The following is a 12146-nucleotide window of genomic DNA, read 5'->3' on the forward strand; positions in this document are numbered from 1 at the left end:
TAAATAAAATCAGCTCCAATTTGGAACATTAAATTAATCTCCAAAATTAAAGAAAAAATATACTTAACACAAAACATTCCAAAGGATTTAAAGGAAAACTGTCATATGTTTTGTCCCGCACTATCCACAAGTACCTGTGGATAGTGCGGGAGACGCTGAACAATTTGAGTCCTACCTTGCCCGGATCCGCTGCGCCGTTTGCCCGTTACAGGTATTTTTCTGTTTTTTTAAATTAGCACTTAACTGGCAAAGGCGGGGTTACTGCCTTCAACTGCCACTGTGTTGTAACCGCCGCCCTGCCCGCAGCACCGCCCGGCTAATGAATATTCATATATTGCCTTACTATGTTGTCTCATATCGGCCGAGTCTCAAACTGCCTACACCCTTACTTCAGCGCTGCTCCGGACGAATGAAGCAGCGCTGAAGACCGCTTCCGGGTGTAGTGAGAAATCCCGCACATGTGCAGTAGCGTCCGGGACTCGTCGATATGAGACAACATAGTAAGGCAATATATGAATATTCATTAGCCGGGCGGTGCTGCGGGCAGGGCGGCGGTTACAACACAGTGGCAGTTGAAGGCAGTAACCCCGCCTTTGCCAGTTAAGTGCTAATTTTAATACACAGAAAAAGACCTGTAACGGGCAAGTGGCGCAGCGGATCCTGGCAAGGTAGGACTCAAATTGTTCAGTGTCTCCCGCACTATCCACAGGTACCTGTGGATAGTGCGGGACAAAACATGTGACAGTTTTCCTTTAAAGGAGTTCTCAACTGGCCAGCATTCAGAACATGGACTTGCAGTGAGGGGCGTGGCCGACCCCAGCATCGCGCACACAGTGTTCGGAACTAAATGTTCCGAACACTGGCAAGTGGAGTACCCCTTTAAATACCCAACACAATGTAATCTAGGCGTTTTAGTAACAATCTACTACTCACTTCTCCCAAAATAAATTCTACATCACAGAATTGTTGGTTCTCAAATAATCTTCCATAATCCTCATGTAAAGTGCATTTTGGATAACATGAAAACTGTAGAGAAAAAAAAAGAAAAAACAGGGACTGTATAAGAAGCTTTTCCTCCTAAAAATGAATCATTCAAGGAACATATCACTTTTCAGACCTCGCTCTTAATCTCATATTATACCACACTAAACTCATTCACCTGAACAGAGTCTCTATTTGCAACATTACATTACAATGGAAGTGAAAGAGTCTGCGTGAAATAGGAATCTGTTCACATAAAATAGGCTTATGAAACCGAACACACAACGTTCAGTAGAGCTTCACAAGCCTACTCTAGCCATAAGTTGGATAATATTTTAGGGTGCAGTGTATAAATAAAATAAAAAAATAAAACATTAGTAAACCCTCTAGGGGTTTTCCTGATCAGACTGGGAAGCAGGGCCCGGGGCCTGGTATGATTCGGGGCATCTCAGACTCCCACTCCCCCCTCGACTGACACGGTGCATGCACCTTCAATCAGAGGGCTTGACTTGGAGAGAGGTGTTTTGGCCCTGCCTCCTGAAGGGTTTACCAAAGTGTTTATTGATATACCGCACCCCAAATTATTATCAAAGGTATGGATGGAATAGGCTTGTGAAGCCTTACTGCCCTGTGTGTGTGCAGCTTTGGTGCAACTACAGACCCCTCAACATCAACTGATCATTGGATGACTGTCTTTAGGCACTGGGTTGTCTAGATGACATAACCTCTTTAACCCTTTCCTGACCCATGAGGTGTCATGGATGACATGGGTTGGGTGAGTGGACATGACGCGGGCCCACAACTGGGAGCTGCCTGCTGCTGTCAGCAGCTGACATCTGTCGGTAATGATAGACTTCGAGATCTCTCTGATGTCTGTCATTTAACTGGTTAAATACCGTGAGCTATACAGATCACAGAATTTAACTGGTTAAATACCGTGAGCTATACAGATCACAGCATTTTAACATAAAAATGCCACTATTCCCTGGTGTCTAGTGGTCCCAACCCTTTGTGCCCCTCCTCCCCGGCAATGTAATCGCGCCAAGACGATGGGTTGCTAGGGAAGCTCCTGCTCCTCGGGCTTCCCTGGCTCTGTGATTGTTAAAGGCTGCCTTTGGAAACCCTTGGCAATCAAGCACAGATTGCAATTGCATTACATAGATCTATGTAAAAGCATATAATGATGGCTTATGATAGGCCCCTAGGGAGGCCCAAAAAAAAAAAGCCCCCCCCCCCAATAAATTACTCCCACACATATTTAGTGTGTGTATATAAATTTTGCATGTGTGATTGTCCGAACTATTACATTATTACTTTCCTGATCCCACGTGGTCAAAGGACTACGACAAAAAAAATTCCAAAATGCCAAGATTGCTGATTTTCATCACATCCCATAAAAAATGGATTAAAGAGCCAGAACTACACAAAAGTGTTACCATTGAAAACTACAGCATGGCATGATAAAATAAAGTGTACCAATAAAAAGTACAACTTGTCCTGCAAAAAATAAGCCCTTATAGGACTTTGTTAGTGGAAAAATAAAAAAATTATGGGACTTAGAAGGTGAGGAGGAAAATAATGTGAGCCAGAAACCAACATTCTCTGGATCATAAAGGGGTTAACCAGTATCACCATGTGAAATAGAACTGCTTCCTTAAACTTAAAGGGGCACTCCCCTTCCCAGTGTTTGGAACATTTAGTTCCGAATGCTGGTGCGGGCTTTGGGGGGGTCGCCACAACGCCTTGTGACATCAGGCCCTGCCCCCTCAATGCGAGTCTATGGGAGGGGGTGTGACAGGATATACCTGCTCACTGGAAGTGAGGTAATCAGTTTTGTCACAAAGCAGTAGGAGAAGCCAACAAAGAACAAGTCCGAAGGGCCCGAGAAAAGAATCCCGGATAAAAAAAAACATCCGGAAAAGATCATCCAGAAAAAAACTGAAGAAATGGGTGGTCGCGGTGTCCCCCAATGAAGGCTACGAGATTTTACGGTGAGTACAAAATCTCCTTTTCTCGGTCGCTCTTCATTGGGGGGACACCTATACTGATGGGACGTAACAAAGCAGTCCCCTAGGGTGGGAAAAACAACCACCAAAGAAAGAGAATCAGTCCAGAGACTGAACTCACGAGTCCGCAAGGCCTGCGGACGAGGATCCTGGACAACCAAGGCCCAGTAACTGAGCTCCCTGAAGATCCCAAGTCCAAGGAGATGAAGAAAGATGCCAAAGGAAGGGACCATCTTCTGTAGAGACTCAAGACACACAGGCCATATAGAGAGACAAGAAAAAGTCTAGTAGGAAGCCAGATGGGCCAGAGCCATCGAGGCAGCAGATAGGAACAACTCAAAAGAAATATCTAACGGGCGACCTGGCAGTGTAGGAGATCCAGCAGATGAAGGACTGGCTGACTGGCAGCAGTCTCGTGTACCTGCAGGGATCCTCATCCAGTTCCCTCAACCCAGCAATGAGGTACAGGAATCCTGGTCATGCCCGCGGCAGCTCTGAGATCAGAGACCGATGGTGGCGTAAACCATGCAGACAACAGTCTGGCTGAACAGATACACCTCTAGGTTCTGGCAAAAAGGGAACAGTCAGATAGGCAATCACTGTGCCCCATGTCATAGGTGGGAGGTCGGGGAGGCCTAGGAGCCATGGATAGAAACTGCACGCCCCTGGGAAATGGGGGAAGGCTGAGGAGCTGTGAAGCGAATCCCCTTCATCCCGTATCGGGTCCATAGGACACACTGGGTCACTTCTTCGTATACCGAGGACAGCAGTTGGGTACAGGAACTCCAGCTGCAGATACAGCAGCCGTGTGACAGGCAGCGGAGGAAACCATGCAGACCACTGTCTGGCGTACTGGTATGGGTCCATGGTAGACAACGGGCCATTCCTTCGGACACCTCGCACAGCAGTGAGGTACCGGAATTCCAGCCGCAGATACATAAGCTGTGTGATGAGTGACAGGCGGCAGAGGATACCACACAGACCACTGTCTGGCTGACTGGTATGGGTCAATAGTATACAATGGGTCACTCCTTCAGACACCTTACACCAGAAGTGGGGTACCGGAGTGCCAGCCGCAGAGTGGCAGCTGTGAGAAGATTGACAGGCGAGACTACTGTCCGGCATATTGACATCAGGTCCAGTCCATGCCCACGCAGGAATACTCTCACGGAGACTCTGCGCTAGATGTAGGGTTCCGGAGCACCAGCAGCGGATGCAGTAGCCTGTGGAGAAGGGAATCATAATATGACATGCCAAGATCACCCCCTGGATGGATGGTCGGCAGACCTGACAGATGAGGAACCTCAAAAGAGACCTTATTGTCTGCCAGGAACGCAAAAACCCTTTTACATGGTACGGCACTCAGTAGTAGGGGAGAACCGGCATTGAATACATCCCCGGTAGTTTCCAAGGGATCGTGAAATCCCTGGCAACAACCCTCCACGGCGGTTCACATATGCTCCCTGACAGTGAGCGACTATGCAGAACTTAGGGACGCCAAGGACATACTTTAACCAACTCAATGTAATTTGTGTATTGCAGGTCACCTTACAGGGTAACTGAAGCAAATAAAGCTGCCCCCATTACAGACCCTAGGAAAGGGACTCTGTAGATATTAAACTGGTAAAAACAGATATGACTGACCAAGGCTGTAATATCGAGTGGTTGCCAAGGGGAAGCAGCAATAAAAAAAAAATCAGAGTGCAATACAATGATTGGCCACAAAAGGGCGCCAAACGCCACCAAATGGTCTGAGGGAAAAGAGAATTAAAATGCATTATTATTATTTTTTTTTTTCCACATGCAGAAAAGAGGGGTGGGGAGTAAGGCACCCTGTGCTGAATCTGCCTGCGAGGTCCCCAAAGAGAGATGGGCAGGACTTCCACACCTTGGGGACCACTGAAGAAAAAGCACACATGGGCAGCCCCAGGAGCGGTGATGGCATGGAGCAGCACGCTCAGAAGTGCCTGCTAAGCCGCGGCACAGTTACAAGGCCAAGGGACAAGAACGAGCCGGACAGGAAGAGCTCCCATTGGGCCGCAGCTCAGGGAGGCCGATGGTGCCGCTCTGACTATGGAGCGCCGTCGATCCCCACAATGGTGGAGGGGAGGAGCTAAACTCAGCTGGAGGCGCACAGCATCACGGCCACAGTTAAGCACCTGTCTGTTCTAAGAAGAAGCAGTGAAGCGTGTGAACCTGGAGGGGAGGCACTGCCTGGCAGAGCCACGTGCCGCCATGACCCCCGATCCTGAAGAGGAGGCCTGGCCTCCCGGATTGCGCGATGGCTTGGGGGGAGAAGAAAGGTGGAGCCATGTGCCGCCATAACCCCCTCACCCAGCGTGCCACCATAACCTCTCACCCAGGGCGCTGCCGACCCCCCCAGTGGGGGAAAACCAATATAGTTGGCAGAATGCAGTTCAGAGGTGAGCAGGAAAGAACACCTGCGGAGGGAGCCGCTGCAAAGGGCTGGCAGCTGTCCTCAAGAAAACCTAGTACACAGAAAACACAGCCCCTCCAGGGGACCTGAGTGAGCCCCACACATAAAGCTCCCAATAAAGGACAGAGTCGCTCTTTAAAGATGAAGGGGGAGGAATGGGGGGGGGGGGAGGTAATATACTCACCTGCGGATGCCATCTTATTCTCACCCAGGCGTCTTCAACCAGCTTATGGCCACGCGGCATCATACCAGGCTAAGATAGCGGGGAGAGCAGGGGCAGTGGGGGACCCGGACCCAGGGTACAACCTCCTGGCGCTGGCTGTTGACGATAAGGGGTTGATGGCCCATACTGTTGTGTTCCGTGCCCCTTTGTCGCTTATGGGAGAACAGGTAGCACCATACTCCTGAACCCCCACCTGAAAAAGGGAAACAAAAAGGGAGGAAAAAAACAAAAACTAAACAGCCCTTACAAGAAAATAATTTAAAAAAAGACCAGGTCTGGGGAGCTCCCAGACCTGTGTCTTGCCTCCTACTGACACTAGCTTAAACTGATTACCTCACTTTCAGTGGTCGGGTATATCCTGCCAGGGAGGAGCCGATATTTTTTGCTAGTGTCAGCGCCTCCTAGTGGCAAGAGCATATACCCATCAGTATAGGTGTCCCCCAATGAAGAGTGACCGAGAAAAAAAAAAGTTATAGGGGGTCAGTCGTACTCTCCATTTCTAATGTTTGTGTTTACTTATATGTTTAATGTGAGCACTGCATACTGGAATCTCTATCAAATGTTGGAGGAGATTGAATCAGATCATTAACCTGTGACAGTGGTTCCAAGACGCTCACATAAGTGACTGTTCGTCTCTAGGTGACAGTGTCATATTAATAAAGTAAACTGAACGCCTGACCCGGCTGCAAGAAACTCGGATTTGGATAATGCTACAATAACTTTCAGCAATTTATTTTTATTTTGGGATGAGTCCTGAATTGGATTAGCTTGCTTGTTCACGTCTATTTTGGTTTAACATTTCATCCAACTATGCGATAAAAGGGAACCAACTGGCTGATGAATAATGTGTAATACACCAATGCTATCAGGCTTGACATTCATTCTGTGTTACCTGAAAACGGTACATCTCTCCACTCCTAACATTGTTATCCACAGTCCCTCCAAAGATATACATAGCGTCTGCGATTACAGCTGCAGCATGGAACAGGCGGCCACTAGGAAGCTGGAAAACAAGGTTAGGGTGATACATTCACTTTAATTGTCCTCAGAGAATCATGCATTTTTGGTGTGTATTATTGCAAAGCAAAAAATAAAAAAAAATTATATACACACACACACACACACACACACACACACACCATTTGCATTGCACAACTCCAATGAGTTGCGCAAATTGCATAACAGAGCTGACCGAGTTGTTTTCGGCACAAGACCATCTCTTCTGGAGGCAAATAGGTTGGAGATGGCCAGGCGGCTATATCTTTTATATACTAAACCTGCCAAGAGACAGCCAAGTTCAGTAAGTATACCAAAGTATATAAAGTGTACCCAGGCTACACAAGGAGTACAGTTTTCTTCCACAGACTGCAACAACATCTGATCAAGAGGAAAGGCTCTTATTTATCAGGATACTTTCATGGTCCTTACCTCACTGTCTGGACTGGGCTGTATTACCTCCCAGGATTGAGAATCGACATCATAGCAATGCAATTCATTAGGCAAAGTGTTGTCTGCAGCTCCACCAAATACATATAGGTGGCGATCAAAAGCCACCATTGTGTGCCCATAACGCCTTTGTGGGGGTGGTGGTGACCCACGCAATAGGTGCTCTGTAGGAATGCGCATCCAGCTGAGTGGGGGAAAAAAAAAAATCACAGATTAGATCGTGTCTCTTTTTGTGTTATTGCTTAAAAACATTGAGAATAGAGTTTTAAGAATTGGTTGCTCCAGGCCAATGTTCCCTACCTGGGGTGGCTTTAAACTGGTAACAGTTCTAACGCCAACAGAAAAGTCAGTTTTGCTAAAACATAGATTGACAGCAGAATATTATCACTTTCTCCTCTGCTCTTATTTTATTTCCTTGTTATTTTTCTATCATACATGTATTTTCCAGCATTTATTTACTGTGGATTCATCAACTACATCTGCTGGAAGTTTGTGCATGAGGCTTTTCCCTCTTAACATAGCTCCCCAGCACATCACACATATTTGTAAGTGGCTCGTACACTAGAAAACATGTTCTATACAGATCTACATTTGCCATAATGCTCTGAAGACTGCACTCCTTCAGTGACCTCCAGATATGTATTTATTAATAACCTATTGACAGTAGTCATTACTGGCAGGAAGCATCTGGATCTACTGCTTATAGGTGAATTTACACCACAGTAAAATCTCTCTGTGAGGAGCTTTACCTTTCCTATATGAAAAAGGATAAATAGGAAAAACACTGCGGGAAGAGCCCTCTTTTTTTAGCCCCGTTCAGCCAATTCTTAGAAAAACCTACAGCACACTGAGGAAATAGATGTAAAAATAAAAAAAATTAAACAGGGGTAGTCTGACAAAAAGACAAGGTCTAATATGTTCTATAGGTGTACCTTCCAGCCAAAATTCATTGGTAGATGCAATACTAACACCATGTGATTGCGCTACTGCAGCTGAGTCAATTCTCACAATATTCCTCTCAAATGTCCTCTTTAGGGCTCTTTCACATTAACGTCTGCCCCTGTTAATAAATGCCTGTTATGGTCAAGGCCTTCCAGTGCGTATGGAAGGTAAGCCTACCTAAACTAACAAACAATGAGATATAAACTTAACACTACTTACCTAACCTGTAACCAAGGATGCAAGACATAAACCTACCACATCTAATTTGCGGCAGAGGTGTGCCCAGGCCGCCGTCGGGGGTACACCTTAAGAGGGCAAAACCAGCATACCTAGGGAAGCAGCATGTTATATACCCTTGATGTAAGATTAGGGCATCAGCTGCCGAACCAAGCACGCGGCCATGGCCCACAAACAGCCCTCAGTGAAGTACACATAGAACTGAAGACACCCCTGCCATTACCTCTAACTCCCCAGACTTCACTGCTACCCCCCCTCAAACACCACGTGCATGTTTACCATATTACCTGCCGAATACACTGACCAAACATGTTCCCCTCACCATTATACAATATGGACAACCTCTCTAACCATCATCGTAGGCTGCTTCTATGTTAAAGGGTACCTCTCATCAAAAAAACTTTTGATATATTATAGATTAATGTATGCAGAATAACTTTACAATGGCATGTTATTAAAAAATATGCTTCTTTCTATTTAATTTTCCACTTTGAAGAAATGACCACCAGGGGTCTCCCTACCAGTCCTTGCAGCAAGCATTTCAGACTCATCCTGGAGTCCTAAACACTACGAGCTGCCAGTCTGCTTTGTTCACAAAGGAGAACACTCAGAGCTGCCAGCCTGCTTTGTTCACAGCCTGTTTGGCTGGAACAAGGAATGACTAACTGAAGCATGTCATCATGGGTTGGTATATCACCTACATATGAGGTATAATTAGTGAAAACATGGAAGCCATGCCCTGAAAAAGCGTGTCAGAACACACAACTCTGCAGTGCATCCCACCTGAAAGAGTGACAGGCATAACAGGTATACAACTGCCTATGTGTAGTGATGCTATTGTTCTGAAAAAAGTGCCAGCAATAACTGAGCGGCGTATCCCACCTGAAAACATGACAGGTATACAACCACCTATGTGTCCTGCTGCTATTGTTCTGAAAACGTGTCAGAAACAATAACTCAATTAGTGTACACCCTGCAGACGTGGCAGGACAGCTGAGAATGATAACGACTATGCAGATGTCCTGTAAGTGTGTCATGACCAATGGCTTGATAATGAACATCTGTGCATGACGCCAAAGACAGTTATGCGTAATTATGCGCTGTGACTACCCTGTAACGAAGCTGAGCGAATGCGATGCAATGATGCTGGAACTAACAACCTATGGTAACGCATGTAAGCCAAGAGATAACAATGCTAATGGTGCCTCAGTAACCAAGCTATAAGAGCACATTTGTGACAACCATACGTGCAGCAAACAAAAACTGACATGACTAAACATATAAACTTGAAACTGAAAAGTACCAATACTAAGGCAGTGTGACGCATAGTGACACCATACACTTGGCCAACGCACCTAACTAGAGCAAGTTATGTATGTAACATCAGTGAAATCACCTGTGAAATATGAATGCTGTGACTATCATGTACCACCATGACAAAATATTGCAAGATGTCATGGTACTGAAATAAGAAGCGTGCCGAAATGATGAAAGATATGGGGGGACTAGTGTCGGGGATGAACAAATATTTAAAATGTAACTTTTAATAATTAGGTCTAAAAATATTTATAACCAGTGAAATGTATGTGAATATCTAATGGTCAGAGTATAATATATTGATCTATCTATTCTCACCTGTTGTGGTGTTCCTTGTATTGTACCCCAGGTGGGTGGTGTCTTTGGGTTGGCTGGGCCCTGCAGAACCCACTGGCACCTTGTATATTATACTCTGACCATTAGATATTCACATAAATTTCACTGGTTATATATATTTTTAGACCTAATTATTAAAAGTTACATTTTAAATATTTGCACATCCCGGACACTAGTCCCCCCATATCTTTGATATCTCTTGCTGGATGATATAGATTTATAATTTGGAATTATGTGAATTCCGTTATACTTGCTTCATGCTCTTAGTGCCGAAATGATGCAAGAGCTACGATACTATGGTAACCAAGCTATTATGACGTGTATGTGATGAATGTTAATGCAGCAACCGACTAAAGTGACAAACAAACCAACACCGAAGCTGGAGAAAATGCAGAGTAACAAGTGCAAGTAACCTTACTAACCTGCGAAGCACAAAACACAGATGAAACATAACCATGCCAACTCATATGCGCAAAACACATTAGATAATGTAAATAGTAATAACCCCATAGTAATGAATATGTCGCAATACAAGAAAAGAAAAAGCGTACGAATGAGTATGGAGACCCTTGCTAGGTACCCAAAGACGTGTGGGGAGATAAGCACCGCGCCATGCATGTAGTAATGTATACGCAGCAATACTGAAATGACAAGCGTTTGAATGCGTATAGTGACACCTGCTTGGTAACAAAAGCCCTGTGCGATGCATATGGTAACATATGTGAGGGGAAATACTTACTTGACCCTGCTAATGGAAACTATACTTGAAATAACACGGCAAATAGCTGCCCGGTCACCTGCATAATACATGAATGCATGACATGCCTTCCCCTATGGCTGAAAAACGTCATTGACAAGCTACCACAATGTAACTGTGACCACGTATGAATGCTAGCATATCGTCCGCAAAACAAAAGCTAGCTAAAGTATAAGCACTATGACAAAGGTATAGTGACGTGACATAACCTTGCCATAAAATAAGTGTAGAATCAGGACAAAAGTAACATACTTAACGTACACTATCGTGATGCCATAACAAGCATGCCATAAGCACAATACCATAATACCATATGTAACGTATGTGCCGGGACAATGCTAGAAAATTGATGTGTGCGTAATACAAGACTTGATGTAACGATGTGTAGTAACAATCGTGACAACAACGCCGTAATGACAACACTAATAGAAGACAAACCAACAAGGCTACCCCCAGCAATAAAGCTGTGACCAATAGCGTCACAGTGAACATGCTAAAATAACCAAGCTATGATAAACGATATGTCATCATAACAGGCAGAGTGAGGAGCTACAATTGCATACAAGCTGTAAAGTATGCGTATAAGCAAGCTATAATGAAGAAACAACATTAGAATAAGTTGACATATAAAACAAGAAAAACTAAAAGTAACAATGCTAAAATACTGTAAACGTAGTAACCATGTACAAAGTAACGCATGCTAAAGTAACCTATGAACACATATGCATAGTAACAAAGCTATGCTACGCTACTGTGACCTAGCCAAAACGCTATGGTAACATGTGCAGTAACAAACGCTATGGTAACCTCGCTACTGTGACCTAGCCAAAACACTATGGTAACATGTGCAGTAACAAACACTATGGTAACCTCGCTACTGTGACCTAGCCAAAACGCTATGGTAACATGTGCAGTAACAAACGCTATGGTAACCTCGCTACTGTGACCTAGCCAAAACACTATGGTAACATGTGCAGTAACAAACGCTATGGTAACTTCGCTACTGTGACCTAGCCAAAACACGATGGTAACATGTGCAGTAACAAACGCTATGGTAACCTCGCTACTGTGACCTAGCCAAAACACTATGGTAACATGTGCAGTAACAAACGCTATGGTAACTTCACTACTGTGACCTAGCCAAAACACTATGGTAACATGTGCAGTAACAAACACTATGGTAACCTCGCTACTGTGACCTAGCCAAAACGCTATGGTAACATGTGCAGTAACAAACGCTATGGTAACCTCGCTACTGTGACCTAGCCAAAACACTATGGTAACATGTGCAGTAACAAACGCTATGGTAACCTCGCTACTGTGACCTAGCCAAAACACTATGGTAACATATGCAGTAACAAACGCTATGGTAACCTCGCTACTGTGACCTAGCCAAAACGCTATGGTAACATGTGCAGTAACAAACGCTATGGTAACCTCGCTACTATGACCTAGCCAAAACAC

At 44.9% G+C, this 12146-nt stretch overlaps 1 protein-coding gene across 5 annotated transcripts in view; it reads right to left on the reverse strand.

The window, feature by feature from the left end:
* The window catches only part of LZTR1 (leucine zipper like post translational regulator 1), a 99772-nt gene that overhangs the window by 67640 nt on the left and 19986 nt on the right, over positions 1–12146 (reverse strand). For all 5 annotated transcript variants that reach the window (XR_008847414.1, XM_056537278.1, XM_056537279.1 and 2 more), the window contains exons 9-11: positions 7076–7277; positions 6540–6650; positions 934–1026 (exon numbers count right to left, since the gene is read on the reverse strand). Coding sequence is in view for 4 of the 5 variants with exons in the window: in XM_056537278.1 (XP_056393253.1) it covers positions 934–1026; positions 6540–6650; positions 7076–7277 (406 nt within the window). In the remaining variant the exon portion in view is untranslated. The remainder of the gene's footprint in view (positions 1–933; positions 1027–6539; positions 6651–7075; positions 7278–12146) is intronic.

This window comes from Hyla sarda, chromosome 1 (assembly GCF_029499605.1).
Source record: "Hyla sarda isolate aHylSar1 chromosome 1, aHylSar1.hap1, whole genome shotgun sequence".
NCBI classification, from domain to species: domain Eukaryota; kingdom Metazoa; phylum Chordata; class Amphibia; order Anura; family Hylidae; genus Hyla; species Hyla sarda.